Genomic DNA, 22346 nt, shown 5'->3' on the forward strand with positions numbered 1-22346 from the left:
TTTATCTTATTCTGGTGGTGGGAGAAAGGATCCAGAGAAGCTGTAGGTTCGGCTGCAGGAGTTTCAGAAAGGGCCCTTTCAGGTTTTTAACAGTTTCGTTCAAGAGTTGCAGAAGGTCAGATGCTGTTATGATGCAAAAATGCAACGTTTCTATGCCCCCCAGGCGCCTCCGCATCTCTTCCGGCATTTGCATTTGCCTTGTCCCATTTTAAGTGAAGGAAAAGCCCTCGGCCAGCTTGGGAGATTAGAAACATTTGTTTGAATAACGTGGACCTTTTTTAAGGGAAAACACCCTAGACATCTCTTTTCATAGAAGATAATTATTTAATTTTTGTAAATAAATTTCTCTAAAGTTGAGCAGACTGAAATTTTCTTTGCTATTTTTGTAGTAAATTGTTTTTGGTTGGAACACGACCCTTTCTGTTCCTTCTCAAGCGGCTTGGGGGTCTCGGGGGCCACATTTCCACCAGTCCGTTTGAAGGTGAAGTGGTGCCCCTGATCTAGGCTGCCTGGCCCCAGTCCCCCTGCCTCCCTGCGGCTGCCCAGCCTCGCTTTTTCCCCACGGCAAGGAGGGCTGGGCCAGGTCTCTCCCTTTGGAAAAACTAGGGTCGCCTGCAGCTCTTTCTTTTTGCGAGGCAGTTTTATTTCAAAAGCTGAAAAAGTCAGGACTAACGTTTGGAAGCAAATCAGAATAAAGTTGGACTTGCAGAGCCAACATCTTTAAAGTGCTCCAGAGATTCGCCTCCCTCTCCAGCTACGTTGCTCCCCCCCCACCACTAATCCCCAGGACAAAAGGCCCTGCTCCCTGGCCGCAGGAAGCCCCCTTGAGCCCCCTGGGGTCAGGCTGCCCTGGGCCAGCAGCACCCGTTGTGCTTCTCTCTTCCCGCTTGGAGGGCTGGGGCAAACGCTGAGACCGAAGGGAACACCCAGCCCTGGCATCACAGCAGGCCCTTCTGCCGCCCACATCGGTGGCTCCATTACTTGGCGTGTGCCCAGAGGCAAAGGGTGGGAGCCCTGCAGGGCTTGGGTCAAACCCTGGAAGCGTCCTGCCATCAGCCTCTGTAGGTGTTGCCGCAAGCTCCCCCTGCAGAGGAGGCTGGGCCCAGAGGGGCAGCCTCCGCGGGACCCTTTGCTCCCCACGGGCCTCTGTGCAGGCTGCGGCAGGCCGAGGTGGGGGGCAGAGGCTCGAGAGGCGGTCTGCGTTGCTCCAAAGTCTTGAGGAGGGGCTGCACGGGCCCCGCAAGGCTCGGTCCAGGGGGACGTGGGCGAAGCCAAGGGGGCTTTGGCTTCCTGGCACGGGGGCCCAGACCCACTCAGAGGCGCTTGTGGACGCCCAGGAAGGCGTTGCAGCAGGGGCAGAAGTGCTGGACGTCCTGCATGGCGTCTACGCAGAAGGGGATCAGGCAGCAGCCCAGCCAGCACCTGCGGGAGAAAGCAGAGCGTGGCTGCTGCTTTCCAGCTGTGCGGGGGGGGGGGCTGCCCTGCTTCCCATGGGACCAACTTACCCCAGCAGGGCGAGGCCACCACAAGAGAGCCAGGCCAGAGCTCCGGGCTGGTACGAGATGCGGGTCACAATCATCTGGTTGCAGGCAGGGCAGCAGATTTGCATGGGATGCTCCAGGAAGATGAGGGGCCCCGGGATGTAGACAGTTTGTAGGGGCACTGGAGAGAGAGGGAGAGGCGGGAGGTTCCGGGTGCCCATTGCGATGCCCCAAGACCAGCCCCCGGCAGCCTCCTGCAGGCGCCGCTGGGACTCACCTGGAGGCATCGCTGGGGCCGGCTGGGGTTGCATGCCATAGGGCTGGGCAAGGAACGGAGGCTGGGGCTGGGCTGGGTAAGTGGCCGGTGCCCCCTTTGCAGGAATTCCCCCTGCAGGCGGGTAGGGAAACGGGACTGGATTACTGGTTCTGGCCGATTCTTCGTAAGACGGTGGAGGAGCTGAGGGAGGAGCAGCCATGTTTCTAGGAGAGAGGCCAAAAGGAAGCTGGGGTGCTTGGCCGGCCCCTTGGAGGAACAGCCCTGCCAGGCGGAGGGGGAGCAGGAGCGGCCCAGAGGAGCTCCGCACTCCTGGTCATCCCCCCGCCAGGCTCCTTGCCTGCATTCCCAGAAAACAGGCGTCTGTTTCCTGTTCCAGGAATTAAACGCCACCCCTCCCCCAACAATATTTACAAAACAGGTCAAACAATGAAGCTCTGAGTCAGCTGCACAGCCAAGGGGGGGCACGAGAAAGACACAAAGCAACGCCATCTTGGTCTGGTTTAGTACCGGATGGGGGGAGAGAGAGGTACAGCCCTCAGTTGGCCTTCCTGGCATGCCCGGCCTACCTCGCAGGGCTGCCACTCTTGTGCCAGGAATGCTGCCACCCAGAGCAGGCCCTTAGCCCAGATCTCCTTTGCCCCGGGAGAAGGCTGCCAAACCAGGTGGTGTCACCAGGGTCCCTAAGAGGAAGAAAGTGCTGGGGGGGCGGGGGGGGGGCGTCTAATGACTCAGAAGAAAAAGGAAGAACTTCAGAGAAAGATACACACGCACACACACCCCAACTTGGTCTCAAACTTTTCATTCAGGGAAGTGGATTCTGCAAGGTCTGAGCAGCCAGAACAAAACCCAAACAGCTAGAAGTGAGGGGTGGCTGTGGCAGGAGGGCCCTTGGCAGGAAGGGGGCAGCCCCACCAGCCCTGAAAGGGGCTCCAGGAGGAGTTTGAGAAGAGGTTGCACAACTTGGTAAGTGTGCAAAAACATTGCTGGTCCTTGCAGCCTGCTCTCAGCACTGCCTTCCTCCTGGGGGCTGACCTTGGCTGCCCCCCCCCCCATGCAGGGCTTCAAGGGCCACGCAGGTGTCAGAAAGCCAGGCAGGGGCCGAGGGACAATTGGTCAAGGGCCCCCAAACCAGACCTTTGGCAGGCAGCCCCAGCCACTCTGCCTCCACACAGCCAAACCCCACCCTGCCATTCCCCAAAGCCGAAGCCGGAACTGCCTCTCCCCAGGCTGCCATTCTGCAATGCTTCTGGTTACACAACCGGGACTTTCGGCCTGATTGCCAACACTTCCCCGAATGAAGCAAAGCTGCCCCACCCCACTTGCTCTCACATGGCCTCCTGGGCCCCCCCCTTCCCCAGCGAAGAGGCCTGGGCAGAGGAGGCAGCACCTGCAAAGTGTGGGGGGAGGGGTCCCATTCTGCAAGGGGAGCAGCTAGCCCCCCCTGCCCAGGACCTGGGGGGAGGGGAGGGCATTTCCATCTCAGCCAAGCCAGTTGCTGTTAGAATTCCTCAAGGGGAAGAGACACACGCACCTGCTGAGGCCCCAGAGTGGCTCTGGAGAGGCCCAGGCCCCTAAGAAGCGGGGGAGGGGGCAGCCAGCCTTTGTGAGGTCAGAAGGAGCCACAGCTATGCCAGCCTCAGAGAGGGCAGCCCCTTTGACTGCCTGTGGGGCAAAGCAGCTCACCTGCCTGGGGTCACAACGCTGCCCTACACCGTCACCTCCTGTGTGAGTAATGGTCACCCACCATGACCGCCTGCCCCATCCCAGTGTGTGGGGAAGTGGTCAGCTGTCCCAAGCGGTGCTAGGACTGGGGGCGGGGGGGGGGCTGCTGTAGCAACGGGGCCTGGAGAGAAGACGGGAGGGAGAAACTGCCTTTTGCTTTTGGGCTGCTTTCCAGGGGCGATGCCATAATCCATACCCAGGGCTGTGATTGTGCCAAGAAGCCTCACCGGTGGGGCAATTTTCAGGATGCCAGGATGATGATGATTAAACTCTGCCACCAGAGTCACTTCATAAATGCGATGAATAAATAAATAAATAAATAAGGAGCGAGTGGAAAGTTTCAATGCCCAGCCCCACCAGGAAACCGGATGTGGGTTCAAAAGAAACTCTGCTTCAGAAGGAAAGCACAGGATAATGGGACAGAGGATAATGGTCCATCTGAAAGCCTGAAAAAGGCTTTCCCTCTTCTCCTTATGGGCCAGGGGCTGGACTAGATGGTCTCTAATGTCTTCAGTCCTTGCACTCTGTGATTCTAACCATTCCGTGTGCTACGGCCCCGCTGCCCTGCCTCCTGTCGCATCTATCCTCCATTACCTTCCTCATCACTCGTCCCCCAAAGGCCTGAGGCCCGAGCACTGAAAGAGCCGCCTGTGCCGGCTGCCTGCCCTGGGCTCGGGGCCTCTTTCTTGCCCCCAAAGCCAAGCACCGACCCCCTGGGTTGAGGGAGGGGGTCTCCCGAGGCCAGCCCGCCTCATTTGCAAAGCCCCCTTCCAGCCCGCCCCTTCCCCGAGCGGCTCCCGCTTGTGCTCCTAAGCCGGGGGCCGGAGCGGGGGGCGCCGGAGCCCCCTCCCCTTCCCGTCCTTCCCCTCCCCGGCAGAAGCGCCGCGGCGCCCCGATGGGCCTCCAGCCACCCGGGAAGGCGAGCCGAGAGTCCGGCAGAAGCCGCCCGCTTCGCCCTTCTGCCACGGGCTTCTTCGGGGCGCTGCTGCAGGTGGGAACCCCCGGCCGCGGTGGGGCTCGGACGCGCCCGGCAGGCGGAGGCTGCCGAGAAGGAGCAGCGGCCGCGCTTCGGAAAAGCTGCCCGCGCCGCCGCTGCCCCCGCGGGGCCAGAGCTCCCGGTCCCTCCCCGCCGGTCCCCGAGGGGCCCAGCCGGCGCGCCCTCCCGCGCGGGGCCCCGGCGGGCCAGAGCCGCCTTACCTCCCGGTCGCCAGGGACGCTTCACCTGCTCGCCGTCGGGCTCTTCCGCCTTGCTGGACCTCCAGCTCCGCGCCCCTCCCGCGCCTTCAGGGCCCGCCCCAGCCCAGCCCTCCTCGCTGGGCTCCCGGCCGGCTGGGCGGGCCGCCGCCCCGGGCAGGAAGCCCAGAAAGGGCCGCCGAGGTGCTTTGCCAGGCCGCCGAGCCCTCCTGACCGCGCGGCGCTTGTCAAAGCGGCCCAGACGCCGGCGCCCGCCGAGGGCGCCCGCTCGGGGACCGGGGCGCGCTGCCGAGAGGAAGGGGCGCGCCGGGGTCGGGCCGGGCGAAGGGCGCCCCCGGCCCGGCTTCTCCGCTCCGCTCTTCTTCTGGTCGGGCTTTGCGAGCCGTCGAGCAAGCGAGGGCTTTCTGCCGGAGCCGGCCCGGGAGGAGGCGGCGGGGACAGGCGGCTCTCCGGCCTGGCAGAACCAAGGCTTTGCCGGCAGCCTTCGCCCAGGGAGGCTCCCGGGCCGCTCCACCCATGCCCACCCGGACTGAAGGTGGCATTGCCCAGGGCCCAGGCGGGGAGCCATGGCTGCCCTTAGGCGTGTTCCGGAGCCAGCCTCGTCCGCTTGGCAGGGTGGCCGCCTGGGGGTCGCAGGCTTCCTTCGGTTCCTCCCGGAGATGTGCTGGAGGCCCCGGGGTGGGCCTCTCTGCTTTGACAGCCCTCAGCAGCCGAGGCTCAGCGGGAGCAACGGGGGTGGAGGATTGCACAGAGAGCGGCCATCCGGGCAATCTGGGCCCCTGGAGGACCCGAAGGTTTCTGAATGTTCCGGATGTCAACAGGTCACCACCTGCAGGGAGGGGGAAGAGCAGCTCATTGCTATAGCCTGGCTTAAAATGGGCCCCCACAATTAAGGGCTCCCCCCCTTCCCCTGCTTTCATTTCTGCCTCCCCCACCCTTGTTCCTCTCTCCGTTCTTCCATTTATTTCCCCCCCCACCTTTGCTGAGCTCAGACTTCCATAAAAAGATCCGTCCTGCTAATTAAAGCTCCTGCCTTTCTTGACAACTGACCTGTTTCCCTCTTTTCCTGGCTGCGCAGCCCCTGGACCCAATCCTGCCCCCCGCCATCACAGGCCACCTCACGGAAGAAAGATGGGGAGGGTGAGTGTGGGTCATCCCCGTCTCCCCTTCTGCAGGTTATGGTCCCAGAGACCATGCTGAACTGGGAAGACTGGCTGTGGTGGTGGTCCTGCAAGGGCCGGCAGGAGAAAGAAGAGATGGCCCAGAGCACCCTGCAGGTCGCAAGGATGGGAGTCAAGCCGCCTCCTCTGCCACCGCCCCCCCAGCCCCTCCCCTCTGAAACTGGAGACAAGGAACTGACTCCCAAAACACCTGGTGCTCGGTGGGACACCTGAAGAGTCTCTAGTCCACCTTACATTGAACAGAGGGACACGGCCCTTCTGCCACTGTCTTTGCTTAATTCTGTTCCAGAGATTGTCTTTGCTTCTCCGGCAGAGGTTGCAGGGGGGGGGGCAGCAGGGCACTTCCTTTCCCAAGCTGCGTTTCAAGCCAGGTGGGTCTTACTGAAAGTCAGTGAAAGCCATGATGCTGGGGCCTCCATTCTGAGTCAGGGAGCTCTGCCCCGATGCTGCTGCTGCTGCTGCTGCAGAAATGCATAGAGGGGGGCAAAAGGGACCCCCCAGGCCAAGAGCTCTGCCACCCCAGGGCCACGGGGTGAACTCAGCCCAGTTCAGCTTTCAGGGATAAGTCCAGGAGAGCCGCCGCCAGCTAAGAACTCGGAGAAACATTGGGCAGGAACTCAATGAAAAAGCATGGCTGAAGGTGGTGGTGTTTCCAGATCTTCCCTCGGGCTGCTCAAAATTCACTTCAGTCAGTGAAATTTACTTCCTTGGCTTCTGACATTCTCTACCTGTTTGCTAAAGAGCATTTATGGGCCAAGAACCTGTGGTGTCTCCTTGCTGTCCATTGCATTTTCTGCAGATAAAATACCCCTTTGTCTACTTGTGAGCATCGTGACATGTCAACCATCTCTAAAAATACTTTGCCTGCAGTTTCCTGCGCATGAGATCACAGGGAGGCAGTTGAGGGCTCTCTCACTCCAACGGTCAGTCATGAAGCCCGAACCCTTTGGGGCCAGGAGCAGCTGTCTCGCCTCCTCTCTCAAAGGAAGGCTCCCCCCACGAGCCATGTTGGTTTCCCAGCTGCACCAAGAAGTTGGATGCAGAGAGGGAATTCTTCCCAGTCTGCTCTGCTGGAGAGAAGATATAAATAATTTAAGCTTCCATTACAGGAAAAAGCAAAGAAGCCAGGAAACGTCTCCAGTTAGGTCTGTTTATGTAAGCAAGTGTGTCCAGGGTCATCATTTGTGTGATGCTGTTACCTGCAAAACCAGATTTTGTAGGACTCCCTTTCTCTCCACTGCTGCCTGGTGTTCTCTGCCAAGAGAGGAGACATGTGCAGCTATAGTCTCCCCCCATCCCCCCGTTTGTTTATTTTAAATATGCCATACTAACTTTTTTCCATAGTAGCAGTGCATGCAAAAATAGCTTAGTATAAAAATATAATATAATCTGACAATGTTAACCAAAAAGTATTTTTAAAAAGTCTTCCCCAGGAAGCAAACAAGCCAATCCTTTGAGAAAGAATGAGAAGACTTTGACAAAAATCCCACAAACTTTGGAGGGTCCCAAAGAAGGCCAGGAAATGATTCTAAAAATGGGGTGGCACTACAGACCTCTTTCTTAGATGGCTTTGCAGAAGGTCTGAGCATGTAGGCAGTGCAAACTGCTCCTCCTGGATCTGCTGCAAAGCTGCAAAGAGCGCGCAGGAAGTGATGGTCCTTCCTGTGGCGAGCAGAGCCGTGGCGAATGCCGCAGGTTCCTTCGAAAACAGCATCAAGAGGCCTTAATGGAGGATAGTGACCAGCACAATACCTGAAGACAGGTGCGTGGGTGGGAGAGAAGCTACTGAGCATGGCTTCCCTGGGCGGAAGGCCACTTTTGCTTACAATCAATCCCGCCATGGGCACAACTCCAAGTTACATCATGGCAGTTCCATCCGTTTGCAATAACATATTTCTGGATTTAGGGGCTGCTGGTTTAAGCACTACATTTGCTTGACCAGTTTTAGAATGACCACCTACAATCCTTTTTCAAAGCAAGCAGGGGAAAACCATCGGTCTGTCAGCTGAGACTCCTCTCTCTGTCTCTTACAGACAGGAAATACGGATGAGGTCAACCCAGGTATCCTGTTGAAGCAAAAACCAAGATGTCTCCCCTTCCGTCCCAAAGCAAAAGCCTCCCCTCAGTGACCTCTTCTTTCCAGGGATAAGGACCAAGGACAGCACCAAGTCACCCTCCCACTCCAGAGAGGGCACTTCCTGGGCAAGGGACTTGGCACCCCCCCCCCCCCCGAGCCTCCTACTCTTTTGGTGCCCTTTTGCGGGAACATTGATTGGAGTTCTTGCAATTGCTATGAAGGGTGAAAATGCTTTGAGCCTGCAGAAAGGGGCAGAGTCTGCAAGGAGGCAATGAGAGGAGACCCAGGACTTGAACCTTTGGACTAGCAAAGTGGGCAGAATTCCTGGGGGTTGAATTCTGGACAGATCCCTCCCTCTATGTGACTTCCTAATCCTGGGCTTCCTAATCCTGATGGAATCTGCTTTGGGAAAGCAGACCAGGATGAAAATCTAAGCACTGTTGAGTTGACAATGGCAGCCCTGATACCTTTGGGGTCCCCAGTGAGTCAGGGAGACGGGCTGAGAGAAATAAAGGCCAATGCTTGCTGATCAAGAATATTCCCCTGAAACTTGTGAAATGAGAAATCCTCTTTCTGCATTGCACAATCAGTTCCACATCAGGAATTTTCTAAATATAAAACTGCTAAAAGCAGTCAAATCTCTGCTGCTCACAAGGCAGAGAAATTAAAATACAGTTTCTGTTCAAAATGAGCTACATGAAAGCATTCTAATGAGAAGCTGCCAACATTAGTAATATTCTAAGTCAAGGAGGGACCAGCAAACAAGCCACTAATAAATACACCACAGAAGATGCCTTGACCGCCTCTAGCTAAACACAGGTGAGGTTGGTAAGTTATTTATGGTCTCTCTCTACCTTTGGATCTGATTTGGTCCCTCCCTAATGCAACACACAGCATTTACCAGGGCAAGTGACAGGGCTTCTGACATCACGGGGTGCAAACCAGTAGAACGAGGAAGCAACTTTTCTCCAGTGTTCCATCGAGCCTCCCTGGGCAGAGACTGGCACAGCCAGAAAGAGAAACGGTTGAGCATGGAGAGCCCTAGCTATGAAGCTGGACGGTTGGGCCCAGGTGGCCATCAGCTTGCAAAGGGGTTGAGCGGCTCACGTTGGTCAGCCCTGACTCTGCACCTCCCTGCTCTGAGATTCCCTCCAGCACTGGAAGCTCCGTGGGATGAGTTCCACGGGAGCTGCCAGTGGGAGGGGGGTTCTTGCACTCATCCTACTTGAGGTTAGCTCGGAATACCAGAGGGAGCCTTTGCCTTGATCTGTGGGACCCTCCAGGAAAGCTCCCTTCCTTGCTGCTGCCGCCCCTGGAGCAGATGGAGGGACTGGAGCAAAGATGGCTTCAGAAAGCAGCCAGGGCTTGTTATCGGGAAGGTGTGTCACAGCCAGCCAGTTTTCCTGCCTGGTTCAAATTATTCCAAGGTGCCTTGGAAAGTGAAACCCATCAAGGGAGGGAGGAGGGGACGGACCCCACCGGCCTCGGACCGGGCTCCCCTTTGCTCTGGGCCTGTGGGACCCCTGCCCTGAACATCCCCTGCGGGGGGCTGCCTTCGGTTCTCCGCCTTTCTTCTCATCACGCTTTTCCTGAGAGTCGGAAGAGGGAGCGGAGGATGGGCAGGAAGCTCTGGACTCCGCCAGGTCAAGAGACCACGGAGAGAGGGAGAGACGGTGCTGGGGGCCTCATGAGCAGGAGATCCGCAGGAAGGATCCACAGGAGGGCGAGGAGGCACCGGGAGGCTCCAAGCGCCCGAACTGCGGCGGAGCTCCCAAGGCCTCGGGGCAGGGACCCCGACGGGCTCCACCGGGGCTGAGCTGCAGCCCACCCGGCAGGGCGCGACGCGGCGAGGGAGCCGCCGGGGCCGGAGAGCGACGCCCCCGCCGTTGCCAAGCGGGCTCCAGCGCCCGCGCTGATTGGCCGCCGCCGCTCCTTATAAGGCTGCGCCGAGGCGGCGGCCGCCAGTGCGGGCGCTCCGCGGCTCCGGCATGGTGGCCGGGTGGGGGCTGCGGCGCGCGAGGGCCCGGGCGAGGAGGAGGAGGACGGCGGCCGGTCGCTCCAGCTCGACGCCTCCCCGGCTGGAAGCGCCGCCTCCCTGGTGAGCTGCAGGGCCGGGGCCGCCGAGCCTGGGGGGCGGGGGAGGAGGGGCGGGGGCCCTGCAACGGCGCCTGCGGCACAAGAGACCGCCGCCCTCCCCGGCCCCGCGCTGGGCGGACAAAGGGAGGCTGCTGCGCCGGGCCCGCCCCTCGGCTTCGGCCGAGCCCCTCCGCCCGATGGCCGCGTCGGCCCCGCGACGGCCTCCTTTGTTCGGCTGCGGCGAGCGCGCGCCTTTGCCCCGGAGCCCGTGACGCACTCGGCTCGGCCGCTCCGGCGCAGCTGCTCCCGGGTCCCGGGCTCGGAGGGCGGGCAAGCCAGGCCGGGGGGGCAGTTGGCCCGGGTCTGCGGCCTCACGTGCTCTCTGCCCTCCGCCGGGGAGAAGGAACCGCTGGACTTGACCCCGTCCCGTCTCCGCTTCGGCCTTTCCTGCCAAGGGAGGCGGCGGAGGGCAGCGAGGCCGAGGGCGCAGCCGCTGCCTGTCCGGGGGGGCTGTCATCGCGGGCCTTTGAGCAGCGGAGTCGAGCGCTGAAGCCGCCGCCCCGCCCCCACCGGGCGCCTTCCTCGCCCGGCAATGCCCGCTCAGGCGCTGGGAGACCGGAGACCGTTTCCGGCTGGGCCGGCCTCGCCTTCTCTGAGCAGGCCGGGGCAAGAGGCAGAGCCGGCAGGCTGGCCTGGAAGTGCCTGCTTGGGGCTCCTGCCCGGCCCGTGGAGAGCAGGCCCGGGCGCGCTCAACGTGGGGCGGAAGGAGCCCGGGGCTTTGGGGCGACACCCGGGAGAGGCGCCTCCCTTCTGCTCCGGCTCCTGGGCCCCGGCGTGCAGCTGAAGCAGGCCTGGGCTCCTTGGGCTTCCTGGCCTCACCGGTCTCTCTCTCTCTCTGCAGCCGCTGAGCCCCTTCCTCTCGCGAGGGAGGGAGCAGCGTCCCCCAGCAGGGCCCGGGGCCCCTTTGCGGCCGCTCGCCATGTCCATCATGGACCACAGCCCAACCACGGGGGTGGTGACCGTCATCGTCATCCTCATCGCCATCGCGGCCCTGGGCGCCCTGATTCTGGGCTGCTGGTGCTACCTGCGCCTCCAGCGGATCAGCCAGTCGGAGGACGAGGAGAGCATCGTGGGTGAAGGCGAAACCAAGGAGCCCTTCCTCCTGGTCCAGTACTCTGCGCGGGGGCCTTGCACGGAGAGGAAGCCCAAGCTCAGCCCTGGTGGCCCCAAGGCACACGGCTAGCAGGATTTGCACCGGCTGCAAATCCATGGATACTGTGAAGGACACGCAGGGCTGCACCTACCACCGTACCCAACGTTTGGCCACTGGCAGCCATGCCTGCCAGGGAAGACGACCCTCCTTGCTCGGGGGCATATTCTCCGTCACAAGGTCTGTTGCCAGCCATGGACAGGTGGAGGCCCAGCGTGAACCCCACTCACTCAACCTGCTACTTGAATCGCCCACTGAGCCCTGAGGAGATAATGTGAGCCTCTCCAGGAACTGGGAAAGAGCAACCTGCTGGCTGTGTGCCATGCTTGGATTTAGGAGACGCTGCATGACTCCTGCAGGGGTTTCTCCAAAACCAGCCGGGGGTGGGGGAGGGGGTGATGTTGGCCTTGCACCTCGTGTTCCAGGACAGATCGGTGCTTGCACTGGCAGCTGCAGCTGCAAAATGCTGCAGTTCTGGACGGCTGCTTCGTTGGTGTGCTTTAATGTGCAGATGGGACCACCACCTCTGAGGGCCCTGGCAATGCTGCCCAGGAAGGATGGCAGTCTGCTCTCCCTGAAGGAAGGGGGGGGTCTAGGGGGAGTAGGCATTTCCGACTGCTGAAAGCAACAGCAGCCCCTCCCCCCCCCAACAGCCAGTGATGACGGCTTTCCCTTTGGGGTGCAGTCTGAAGGCGGCTGGGAGTGCAGCGAAAGGGCGGAAAGGCCTTTGAGTAACTGGCCACTTCCTCCTTGCCTGCGGATGCACTGCGTTCCGCTCTCAGAGTGGGCTGGGGGCTTTGCTCTTGTTCCCAGCGAGTGTATTTTTGTAGCTAAACCCACCCTCTTCAAGGGGCTTCTGGGAATTCCCGGCCGAGCACCAGACAGCATCCTTCTTGCCTCCCAACATCTGCGACCCTCCCTTTTGCTCATTTCCACGTGGGCTTTTATGGCCACAGGGAGACCCTGACGCTTGGCAAGGCCCCCCCTCCTTTCTCTCTCTCTGGCTTAAGCAGCACTTTCTCCAACCAACGGCAAGGGGGGGGGGGGAGCAGCTTAGAATCCCACATTGCAGCCCCTCTGCTGAAACGCGGTAAATGGGGGGGCGGATGGATGGGCTCTTGCACAGCTTTGCCTGGAGCTCCCTCTCCTCTGTTCATGGCCAGCAGTTTGGTGGCCCCCATCCAGTTGCCCCCAACCGCTTCAGTGTTGCTTGCCACAGACGGCCTCTCATCAACCCCCCCCAAGGCTGCTTCATTCTCCCAGAGCAGGTCAGGCACGGCAGAGGCTCCCCCAGCCAGAAGGGGCAGAGAAGGGGGACACGGTGGGGTGGACGCCTTGCTCCCCCCACTCCTTAACCGTACAATTGACCTTCCTGGAAGTTCTCTAAACACAAATCTGGAAGGTAACCAGGTTGAACATTTTGTGTTTTAGCCCCCAATGGAATAATCTTGCTTTGTTTATGGGTGGGGAAAGAGACGCCTCATATGGCCACCCTGCAAATTGTTTAATTTAGGTTAAACGGATACAAAATCTTATCAAATTAGTGCAATTTTAAAGTGCAAAGAACAATCCCTGCAATTTGACAATTTCACAAATCCCAAGACCTGCCACTCTGGGTCCACGACGCTCTTAAAAAACAGCCCCCTCCGGTCCAGCAAAAGAGGAGGGGGGAGGCTTTCTAGGGACACTTCAATAAAGGTTGCCTAGAGGCCGCCTCTCTGCTCCAGACTCGGCTGTCTGTCTGTCTGTCTGGTCATCCCAGGTTCAGCAGAGCTACTCGGTCCAATTCTCCTTGCTGTGCTCTGCGGGGACCCTGGAGTCCAGCGGGGCAGCCCCTTCCTTTTCCACCGGGGGGAAGTGGCCACGCCCGGGGGACAGGAGGCCTGTGGGGTCCTCGGCAGGAGGGCTGCGTTCCGGGCCCGATTCTGCTGCCCGGTGTTTCTCTGCAATGGCGAGCAAGACTTTCAGGAAGGCGTTCTCGGTCAGGAGAGTCTCGGAGGCCTCGGCCAGCTTCCGCAGCTTCTCGGCCAGGTCCTCCAGCCGCCAGGTCCTCTGACTGCACAGCCCCTGCAGCTGCTCCTGGTGGCTCTGCTGCTGCTGCTTCAGGGCGCGAGTCTCTCGCTGCAGCCGCTGGCTCTCGCTGCGGGTTTCGGACAGCTGCCCCTGCAGCTGCCCCTGGGCCTGGTGCAGGGCCTGGATCTCTGCCTTCAGCAGCCCGATCTCCTTTTCCAGGTGGGCGATGCGTGCCTGCTGGAGACTGGTCTCTTGCCAGAGGCCGGGCCCCCAACCCGCAGCCGGAAAGGGTGGGCTGGAGTGGTAGAGGATGAATTTCAGGAGGCTGGGCACGCTAATCAGAGAAGTTGCAGGGAACTTGGAGCTCTGGTCCTTCCTAGGAGAGCAAAGAGAGGGGTGAGCCTTTCTGGGCACAGGGGGTCAATCATGGAATAACAGAGTTGGAAGGGACCTTGGAGGTCTTCTAGTCCAACCTAATCTCTTCTGGACAACCTTCTGCTGATGAGAAGCCCTCTTTGCCGACTGGACCCTTTTGGCTCGTCCCTCCCAGGCAGCCTTTCCTTTGGTTAAGTTAGGAGGGCAGTGGGGGGGGGGGTGTTCTTGGCTTGGAGCAAGTCTGGCTTCTGGTGCCGGACTGTAACACTCCCAAGAATCTACCCGAGGATTTGGAGACGGCAGGGTTAGGAAGCTGCTCTGCCAGTTTCTGTCCCAGGAGAGCAGTAGTGCAGGAAATGCAGGCTCTGGGCGGCAGCGGCAGCAGCAGCTGTGAAATACTGAGAAAACCAGCAGAGCAGCTGTTCCTCCTGCCCAACATCTGGGCCAAGATCCCTCCTCTCTGCAGGTCCAAGCCACAATCCGGCTGGGCCAGCGCTTCTTACGACTTCACAATAGCTGAAACTCCAACCTGATTTTCCAACCCGACTGGAAAGGAAAGGTGGCCCTGATGCTTCCAATTGCATCAGCCTGATTTCTTAGACCTTTTGGGGTCTGGGAGATTCCAAACGGCCCCTGAGCTGCACCGTGCCAGGAACTGCACCAAGGTGCAAAACACAAGTGGGGACAAGTGAGCTGGCATTTACAGCATTCTTTTCTTCAGAGGCAACAATTAAATGAATTGCAGCTGAAATTCAGTCCGCGTTCCCATTCAGATTACTGTAATTGGGGGGGGGGGAGAAGCAACCTCTGCTGCCCAGTTTTGCCCCCTGTGCTCTGCGGGTTGTGGGGGCCTCATTTAGGCCTCAGAATATCTCTTGTTTAATCTGGAAGGCAGGTGTGGGAAGAAACGGAGCAGGAAACACTCGGGCAACCTGCTCACCCACTTAATGGCCGCTTCACTTTGCTAGAGAAAGCAGGTCTGGCCTATGACGTCATGCCAAGGCTAAGGAGTGGCTCGATTATCCAGACCGACCGTGTGGCTTTGGGAGGTGTTTGTTTAACCAGGGGACTATGAGTTCCAATTGTGCCAAGACTTGGGCCAGTCTTCCTTTCAACCCTAGGAAAGGGCCTTGCCAAGAAAACTGCTCATCCAGGAATCAACACTAATTTGGAGGCAAGAACGACAACAAAAAAATGTTACTTTTAAGCAGCCCTTTCAGATACAAATCGGTTTCTTGTTGCATTGAAATTCTGCTTTCTGAAAAAAAAAAACTATTTTATGCTAATGATTTATAAAACTAGGGTGTAAACTGTTTTCATGAATATTTGAGAGCCTGAGAATCTGCTTGCTGTTTTATCTTCAGTTATCCTGCTTGTACAATTGCAATACATTTTTTCTCTGATAATCAAGGCTTATACTCAAGACTTAATCCAACATAGTATTGTCACAATTAAGTTTCCTTCCCATATTATACATATATTTTACTTAAACCTCACAATCCAGATGCAAAAATGTATTACTTGCCGATCATGAGGAAAAAAGAGGATGTTGGGTAGGTGGTCCGTCATGAATTCCCAGGGGAGGTCATTCTGAGAAACGTCAATCCTATTAAAACAGGGAAGGGGGTGACAGGCGGGAGGCTTTGGTAGAGGGGTGTCCCAAAGGTGTCCCCCCTTTGTTCCCGGGGAAGAGCAACTGGCCGGGGGATGAGTCAAGCGTCAGCAAGCTCTCCTCAAAATCTCTGACACACAAAAACAGCAAAATGGCTTCATTTGGATTTAAACAACTGGGATTTGTTCCTCCAGCATTCAGGTCACACCTGGCAAACACGAGCAAAACCACCAGGGAAACCACCTCTAGAGAGCACCTCTCCTCTGGCCACTGAGCCACGCACAGCACCTGCCAACTAGGGGTCACCCCGCATGTCTCCTCCCCCTCGAAAGGCATGGGGAAAGGGGGGCCGAGGCACCCCAGGAGACGCTTCCCGTCACTTTCCTAGCGTGGACGGCCAGGAATAGGCAGGAGGGGCCTCGGCTGCAGACAGAAAAGCCGGGCAGGTGCCCAGCCCCATTGGCCCTCTTGGAGCTTCCTGGGCTCCAAAGTGGCATTGGGACCCCCAAAGGCAGAGGGGGGGGGCAGGAAACGATCCCCTCGGATTCCAGGAGCAGGAAGGAGGCGCCTGCCTACCTGGCCACCGTGAAGCGTTTGGGGGGCAGAATCCGAGCCAGCTGGATGAAGATGTGGCTGAGAGAGGCGCAGAAGCCGCACCAGGGGGCATAATAGAGCAGCAGGACAGCCTGGCGGGGGGATGGGGAGAGGCAGGTCAGGAGACGGTGGAAGGAGACCCCGCGTCAGTCACCCCAACCTTTCATGGGAGGGTGGGGGCAGCCTTGGCCAACCCCCCACCCCCCCCCAAAGGCAGATCCCTGAATGGGAACGTCCTGGCAGCCTTCCCCAAGCCCTAAAGCAGCTGGGATGCAAAGGAGCCCCGGAACAAGCTCTGGGCATCGCGCCATCCTCACCTTTGGGCTCCTCAGGATCAGCTCGTGGAAAGTGCTGGTGGTGACTTCCTGAACCAGGTGCTGCTGCAGGCGGGTCTGGCTGGGCCTGGGGTCACCGACGAGATGCCTCTTCAAGGGGCTGTACGGCACAGTGTAGTTGCGGATGAAGGTTTCTGCAAGGAAGAGGCGGGGGGGTCAGTGGGTCAAGAGATCTGCTCTGGGTCTCCTTGGTATTTTGTGCAGCCTCAAAGGTTTGCAGGAAAGGAGAGAAATTGCAGCATTCCCCGGGCAAACTTTCTTGGCTGCCGTCCTCCTCCCACCGCCCCTGTCACGCAGGTGGAGCCGGTGGAGGGGCAGCAGCAGGCCGTACCGAGGCTGGCTCTTAAGAGGGCCCGTTTCTGGCCCAGGACGTAATGCACCTCTTCTTGGAGGTCCACGATGGCAGCGAACTCCTTCACTGGGGGAGAACCAGCAGCCCCCAGCCTCTCCGCGTACATCCAGAAGAGGTTGGAGTCCAACAGGTAGAGGTTGAGGGTCTTGTTGGTCCTGCAGCTGAGACCAGAGAGGCCGGCCTGCTCCTCCTCCTCCTTCGATGGGCTCTCTCCGAGGGGAGCGAGGGAGACGTCCTGCGGGTGGAAAGAGGCCCCTTTGGCCCTGACCAAGTCCAGCAGGTCCCTGTTCACTGTCCTGCAGCAGGCCGTGTAGGAGCTGAAAGGGCTGTAGAAGCTGAGGAAGTGGCTGCACCAGGAAACCGTCTTGGATACGACGTGGAAGGAGGCCTGTTCCTTGAGGTAGAAGGAGTCCACGGCGGCCTTGATGGCCACGAAGCTGCAGTGCACACGCACCAGGGGGCTAGGCTGCACCCCATCCGTCTGGCTGATGCACAGCTCGCAGACGTTGTGGGTCCGGGAGAGGCCGTGCCACTGGGCGGGCAGCAACACCGTGTTGCAGCAGGGGGGGCTGGAGGCAGCTTCAGCTGTGGGGAGGTGGAGGCCGGCAGCCCCCAGGGGATCCTGGGGCTCCACGTCCTCTTGCTGGCCTCGGTTGCAGCTCTTGTACTCTAAAGCCAGTTTGGAGATCTAGAGAAGAGAACAGGAGAGCAAACCATAAGCTCTGCCCCCACCGGGGAACCTCACTGCCGCAGACACAGCCCTGGCAGCACGAGGGCCCAACAGCTGTGGCAGGGCATAGGATCCCAAAGGACATCTAGGCTGGTCAGCAGCCATGCCAGGCCTCCTCCTCCTCTCCTCCTTGGGCTTGTTCTGGGATGCCTGGCCAAACAATGGCTTGGACCCCAAATTTCTGAACTGTAGATTCCCCAAGGGTGACCCTGCTTAGGGGCAGCCCTCCCTCACCTCATCCAGGAGGGGGTGGCTCTCGGCCAGCGGATCGAAGGGCAGGAAGAGGAGAAGGGCCGGCCCCTTCTTCAGCTCGTTCTGCAGCAGGAGGCTCTTCCCCCCGTGGGGTCGCAGCCAGCGGAGGAAGGTCTCCCGGTTCTCCAGGGCCCACTTCCAGACGTTCTCCGCAGTGAAGTTCAGGGTTTCGTGGGGATAGAGCTAAGCGGGGAGAGAGTCAGTTCTCACAGAAGAAGCAGCTGGACTGGCCCCCTGAGGGGATGCAGACCCCCCTCAGCAGACGCTCCCACCACCCACCTCTTGCACCCCAGGCCGGCCTGCCCACGAAACTCTGCAAGGGCCCCAGGAAGCCAATGCAGGGAGGGGCAAGCTTTGCTGTGGCTGATACAAGGGACGGGGTCAATTCCCAGCAGGATCCCTCGGGTCCCAGGGAAGGCACAGCTCCGAGCCCGGGAACTGCTGAGCAGAATGGGATTGCGGACTGGTGGAAGCGGCTTCTTCCAGAGGGACAGAGCTGCGTTTCTTTAGGCGCCGCCTTTGCTCAGCAAAACTGCCGCTGGGGCTGGTGCCCGCAGGGGAGGGCAGCGCTTCAAGCCAAGCAGGAGGATCTCTTGGGGGCTGCTGGGGCTCCGCTGGCTTCCTTTCGGGCCGAGACCTGGGATGGCAACACTCACAAGGGAGGCGTTGACATGTCTATGCAGGTAGATGGTGCCCGAGTCAGTCAGCGCGATTTCCTTGGCAAGCAGCCTATCGGTGATCACCCCAAAGTGAATGGTTCCCAGGTAATCTGTCAGAATATATCAGGGATCCCGTCAGGAAAACCACAGCTGGCTTTTCCCATTTCCAGCTGGCTCCCTCTGGTGGCTGGGAGCGAGAGAGAAAAGCCGCCAACCACCATCTCTGCGTAGGCAGGCAGACTAAAAACAGAAGCAGCAACTGGAACGCCGCCAGGTGATACTTGTCCCCTGTTCTTCCTCCCTTGCCTAATTCAACTGGTCTACTTTGAAAAGCATAGGAACGCAATTTCAAAATCGGGCAGAGGGGGGGAGGGAAGGCAGGCAGTGCCTGCAAAGAAATCCTCCCCTCTGTTGCTGGCTTTTCCCAGGCGGCTTCTCAGCAGCAGCAGCAAGGCATTTTTAAAGGAGTAAACGCACCCAGGGAGGTGGCTTTCCAGCCTTCTGGGACTCCTGCCCAGATCTGCAATTGGTGTAGCCACCGCAGCAGCCAACTGGGAAGCATGGGGCCTCCCCAGCCTCTGCTCTCCGCCTGTCATGGAACTAGGCGGCTGCGGGAAGACCCCTGCAGCCCTTGGACAGATCAGGACGGGCAGATTCTCCCTAAGCTCCACTATTGCCCTCAATCACAAGAACGGCTGCCTGTCTTCAGGTTCAAACAGGGTTAACAAGGAGTCCCTGCAGAAAACCGTTCCCAACCCCCCAACCGCCCCCAGGAGTGAGCAACCAGCTGCGCTTTTTGTCGCCTAGGCTGCTTCTGTTGCCATGGAGGCCAGAAATGGAACCTCCTGGAAAGCAGTGCTGGCCCCCTCCGGACACAGCAAGCCACCACCTGAAGTGGTGCAGCAGCAGAGACTCCATAAGGGCCATTCCTGCCCTCGTCTCCCACGAAAGGCCACAGCCGAAAGGGCGGCCCCGTCACTGACCTTTATTTAAGGAGTGCAGCGCTGAAGCGAAGAAGGTCAGGTAGCCGGGAGGCTGGGGAGAAGCGTTGAACTCAAAGTATCCCAAGACGACGGGCTGCAACAGGCACAGGAGAGGCGGGGCAAAGTGAACACGGGGATGCCCTTCGCGGAAGGGAGAAGGCCGGACTCGCTGCTGCCTGCCATGATGGGCCGAGGGAAGATAGACTACAAGCACCCCGTTTACAAAAAGAGCGGGACTTGCAACGGCAGCAGCTTCCAGCAAGTGCCCAAGCTTTGCAAGAGCAGGGAAGGTTAACACCTGACTAGGGCAAACTTATTTGGGGGAGGGAAGCAGCTACAAAGACTGGGCAGAAAAGCCTTTGGTGGCTGGGAGCAAGAGAGAAAAGCCGCCAACCACAATCAGAGCACAATCTCTGCTTAGGCAGGCAGGCGTTAAAAACAGAAGCAGCAACTGGAACGCCGCCAGGTGATACTTGTTTCCTGTTCTTCCTCCCTTGCCTAATTCAACTGGTCTACTTTGAAAAGCATAAGAACGCAATTTCAAAATCGGGCAGAGGGGGGGAGGGAGGGCAGGCAGTGCCCGCAAAGAAATCCTCCCCTTCGTTGCACAGAGATGAGCCTCCTTGTGAGCTATTGCCAGCTGTGCTGTACCAAAAAAAAAAAACACCCCATTCCTTGAACGGAACACACATCCTCGGGTTTAAAGTCTCTGCTCTGAGAACAGAGAGGCAATAGCTTCCTCCAGCAACTCCCTTAATTGACACAAGTTTCTGGCTTTGGGAGGGGTACAGATATTTCAGAATGTCATGCTGACACCCCCCCCCACAGCCATATCCCTCTTTCCAAACTTTATCAGAAAGAAATGGACTCAGCCAATTAGGAAAGATGACAACCAGTTTCTAGTTTTGAAAAGCTGCAATGAGAAACTTTTCAGGAGCCTCAAAAGAAACAGCTCTTGGCAGTGAGGGATGGCAGGATTGCCGCTGAAAGCAGCCAGAGCCAGAGGCCCAGCACCCCCAGAGCAAATCAGGTTACCTCGTAACTGGAGAGGAACCGCTGCAGTTTGGACTGAGATGAGATGTAGAGGAGGGGAGTCATCACTCGACGGACAAATTTCTCAATGTAAACAGCATTCATTGGCCCTTTGTATTCGATGGGCCCAAAACTGCCATGGAAGAAAACAGAATCTGTCAGAATCTGCCAATGCAGATCAAATTCCTCTGCTGAGAACAGCTGGAGCTGGCAAAGGCACAACCTCAGCATCGAAAGCCAGGAGGGTCTGCCAAAGAATTGAACATAAATGGAAAATCGCTTTCTTTGATCTCAAGACACAGCCCGCCCCTGCTGGCTGGGAAGGAGGTCGTGGGCACCCCAAACAAGAAAGGAGCTCACTGGCGGCCTGATGCCCTCCTCAGCCTACCGAAACTCCCTGCCTGGCCCCAAAGAGCAGCCTGAGCTGCTGGAAAGGTCGAGCAGCACTGAGCAAAAGGCTTGCAACAGACAGGCAGAAGATACAGCAGGTGAAACCAGAGCTGGAAAGAGCCTGACTGGAACTACCCTCAAGTCCCACTTCCTTCACTTGGCTCAGGCCTCTGGGATTACGCAAAGGTCAGTCCAACTTTTTCCCTCCCATTACAGCCCCAACTCCATTTCATGGAAGTTCTCACCTCTGATGGTACAAGTATATCACGGGAAAGTAGAAAAAATGCTTCTGCTTTCTGCATTTCCCTTGGTTCCACCAGCAATTGATGGCTACAAACAATACCTACCGGAAAAAAAACCGTAAGATAGGCGACCACGAAAGGCTCGATTCAGAAAGCCTTTTTGAGACACGCACAGTAATCAATGCGATCCCAAGCTGCAGGCTGCACATTAAAGGATCTGCAGCGGATCCCAACTGGCAGCCCCTCCAAGGCCTGGCACTGTGCTGACCCCTCTCCCTTACCTGATCGGCGAGGCTCTTTGCCACTCGCTCGATCTCTTCCCGCACGATGGCTGACTGGCCGCACCAGGGAGCATAAAAAAAAAACAGCGAGATCTCTGAACTTTGACGAATGTCCTCCGCTTGATCCAGCTGCCCAAGAAAGAGATCGTGGACTGGTGACGTCGAAGGGAAGAAGCTGAGAGGCAGCTTGGCAGGCATCGTCACATCTTTTGCACGGCTGGCAGGGGGAGAGAAGGGGGCTCAGAGACCCTCTCCCTACTATAGACAAAGCAGGGAAAACCCCTGCCTCCTTTCCAAGCCGAAAAGGACCCTCCCAAGGCCGGAGAAGGAAAAGGCAGAGGGTGAAGCCAGCCGGGGCTCAGCTCCTCCACACGTTCCCCGCCTTTCTCATCTTAGTCCCACTCGATTCCAAACGTGCTGAGGGAAAGTTTTCAACCGGCGCCTCCTGGGCTGGACCAGAGGACCCCGCAGGGTCACTTTGGAAGGCCCGCACTAGAGCTCCCGGCCCTTCGCATTCACACACGCCCGCAGCCCCGTTTGCTCGCTTCCAAGCAGGTCCCCGGGCCGGTCAAGCGCTTCCCTTCAGCCTTTCCCCCTCGGGAAAACGCGGTTCTCCCCGAGGCTCCACGCGGCGCCTCCACCGGCCCTTTCCTGCCCTGCCTGACCAGAAAGGAAGCGGGACGTGGCGGGGCGAGCCTCGTGGCCTTTCCCGGCCACCTCTCCCCGCACAGCCCAGGCTCGGGAGTCCGGGGGCCTCGTCCCCGCACGCCTTCCCGGCCCCTTCCAGGCCTTGGCATCCCCCGCCCAGTCGCTCCGCAGGGCCCGGGCCCGGCCGACCTCCCTCACCTGCACGAGGCCCGCAGGGCCGGCAGGCAGGCGCAGCCCAACACCACAGCGGCGCCGCACAGCACCTCGGGCCGCCGGGCCATGCGGGGGACGGCGGGCGCTCCGCTCTCCTGCGCGGGCGGAGGCGGCGGGGCGGCGGGGCCTTCGTTGGCCGACGACATCCCCTCCCCGGCGGCCGGGCCTGCCTGCCTGAGGCGGGGCCGAGCGCGCCTCCGGGTCGGGCCCGCGCCGGGAAGCCGAACGGGGCGCCGCCACGTCTCCTGGCCCGCCTGATGACGGCGTGACGGGGCGGGGGCGCGCCATGCCCGGCCTCCGCTTCCTCGGACCCGCCCTCCGCCGCCATGGCCCGCCACGCCAGGAGAAATCTATCGGGGGAGGGGCGCCCGCCTCCTCGGGGTCCCGTCCGGGCGCCGACACGGGGAAGGTGGAACG

General features: G+C 59.2%; 3 protein-coding genes across 9 annotated transcripts; 1 reads left to right on the plus strand and 2 right to left on the minus strand.

Moving 5' to 3' along the window:
* Nucleotides 1–304: 304 nt before the first annotated feature.
* Nucleotides 305–5295, minus strand: LITAF (lipopolysaccharide induced TNF factor). Of its 5 annotated transcripts, none has more exons than XM_026683348.2 (4): nt 4678–5295; nt 1759–1961; nt 1506–1662; nt 305–1422 (listed from the first exon to the last, which is right to left on the minus strand). In XM_026683348.2, the coding sequence occupies exons 2-4, from the start codon at nt 1955–1957 to the stop codon at nt 1314–1316; spliced, it is 465 nt and encodes a 154-aa protein (XP_026539133.1). In that variant the 5' UTR covers nt 1958–1961; nt 4678–5295; the 3' UTR covers nt 305–1313. The 5 variants fall into 5 exon arrangements, with proteins under 5 accessions (XP_026539133.1, XP_026539134.1, XP_087798451.1 ...); XM_026683349.2 differs by lacking the exon at nt 4678–5295 and adding an exon at nt 3708–3776; XM_087942325.1 differs by lacking the exon at nt 4678–5295 and adding an exon at nt 3677–3761.
* Nucleotides 5296–9898: 4603 nt separating this feature from the next.
* On the plus strand, nt 9899–12606 carry SNN (stannin). Its single transcript, XM_026683351.2, has 2 exons — nt 9899–10030; nt 10910–12606. The coding sequence occupies exon 2, from the start codon at nt 10988–10990 to the stop codon at nt 11249–11251; it is 264 nt and encodes an 87-aa protein (XP_026539136.1). The 5' UTR covers nt 9899–10030; nt 10910–10987; the 3' UTR covers nt 11252–12606.
* A 101-nt stretch (nt 12607–12707) lies between these two features.
* On the minus strand, nt 12708–22101 carry TXNDC11 (thioredoxin domain containing 11). 3 transcript variants are annotated; one of them, XM_087942329.1, is made up of 12 exons: nt 21915–22101; nt 21069–21122; nt 20791–20888; nt 20159–20288; nt 19124–19217; nt 18138–18250; nt 17464–17664; nt 16479–17187; nt 16130–16281; nt 15795–15904; nt 15128–15212; nt 12708–13603 (listed from the first exon to the last, which is right to left on the minus strand). In XM_087942329.1, exons 4-12 carry the CDS (start codon nt 20258–20260, stop codon nt 12992–12994), a joined length of 2178 nt encoding a protein of 725 aa, XP_087798455.1. In that variant the 5' UTR covers nt 20261–20288; nt 20791–20888; nt 21069–21122; nt 21915–22101; the 3' UTR covers nt 12708–12991. The 3 variants fall into 3 exon arrangements, with proteins under 3 accessions (XP_087798455.1, XP_026539129.2, XP_087798454.1); XM_026683344.2 differs by having other exon boundaries at nt 12708–13607; nt 15132–15212; nt 21069–21285; XM_087942328.1 differs by having other exon boundaries at nt 21069–21285.
* Nucleotides 22102–22346: the final 245 nt, after the last annotated feature.

Source organism: Notechis scutatus, chromosome 12 (genome assembly GCF_049901735.1).
Source record: "Notechis scutatus isolate UNSWTSFEM ecotype Mainland chromosome 12, rNotScu1.2, whole genome shotgun sequence".
Classification (NCBI taxonomy): Eukaryota; Metazoa; Chordata; class Lepidosauria; order Squamata; family Elapidae; genus Notechis; species Notechis scutatus.

Excerpts from the sequence above, each read along its gene's own strand:
- LITAF (XM_087942324.1), bottom strand. The coding sequence starts at position 2,560 with ATGAAAAGTTTGAGACCAAGTTGGGGTGTGTGTGCGTGTGTATCTTTC. Across the intron at positions 1,962-2,324 it reads AAGAGTGGCAGCCCTGCGAG|AAACATGGCTGCTCCTCCCT; the intron begins GTAGGCCGGGCA and ends CCTCTCTCCTAG. Across the intron at positions 1,663-1,758 it reads GGCCCCAGCGATGCCTCCAG|TGCCCCTACAAACTGTCTAC; the intron begins GTGAGTCCCAGC and ends CTCTCTCTCCAG.
- SNN (XM_026683351.2), top strand. The coding sequence starts at position 10,988 with ATGTCCATCATGGACCACAGCCCAACCACGGGGGTGGTGACCGTCATC.
- TXNDC11 (XM_026683344.2), bottom strand. The coding sequence starts at position 22,075 with ATGTCGTCGGCCAACGAAGGCCCCGCCGCCCCGCCGCCTCCGCCCGCG. Across the intron at positions 20,289-20,790 it reads ATATACTTGTACCATCAGAG|TTTTGGGCCCATCGAATACA; the intron begins GTGAGAACTTCC and ends CTTCCATGGCAG. Across the intron at positions 16,282-16,478 it reads CCTCTTAAGAGCCAGCCTCG|AAACCTTCATCCGCAACTAC; the intron begins GTACGGCCTGCT and ends TCTTCCTTGCAG.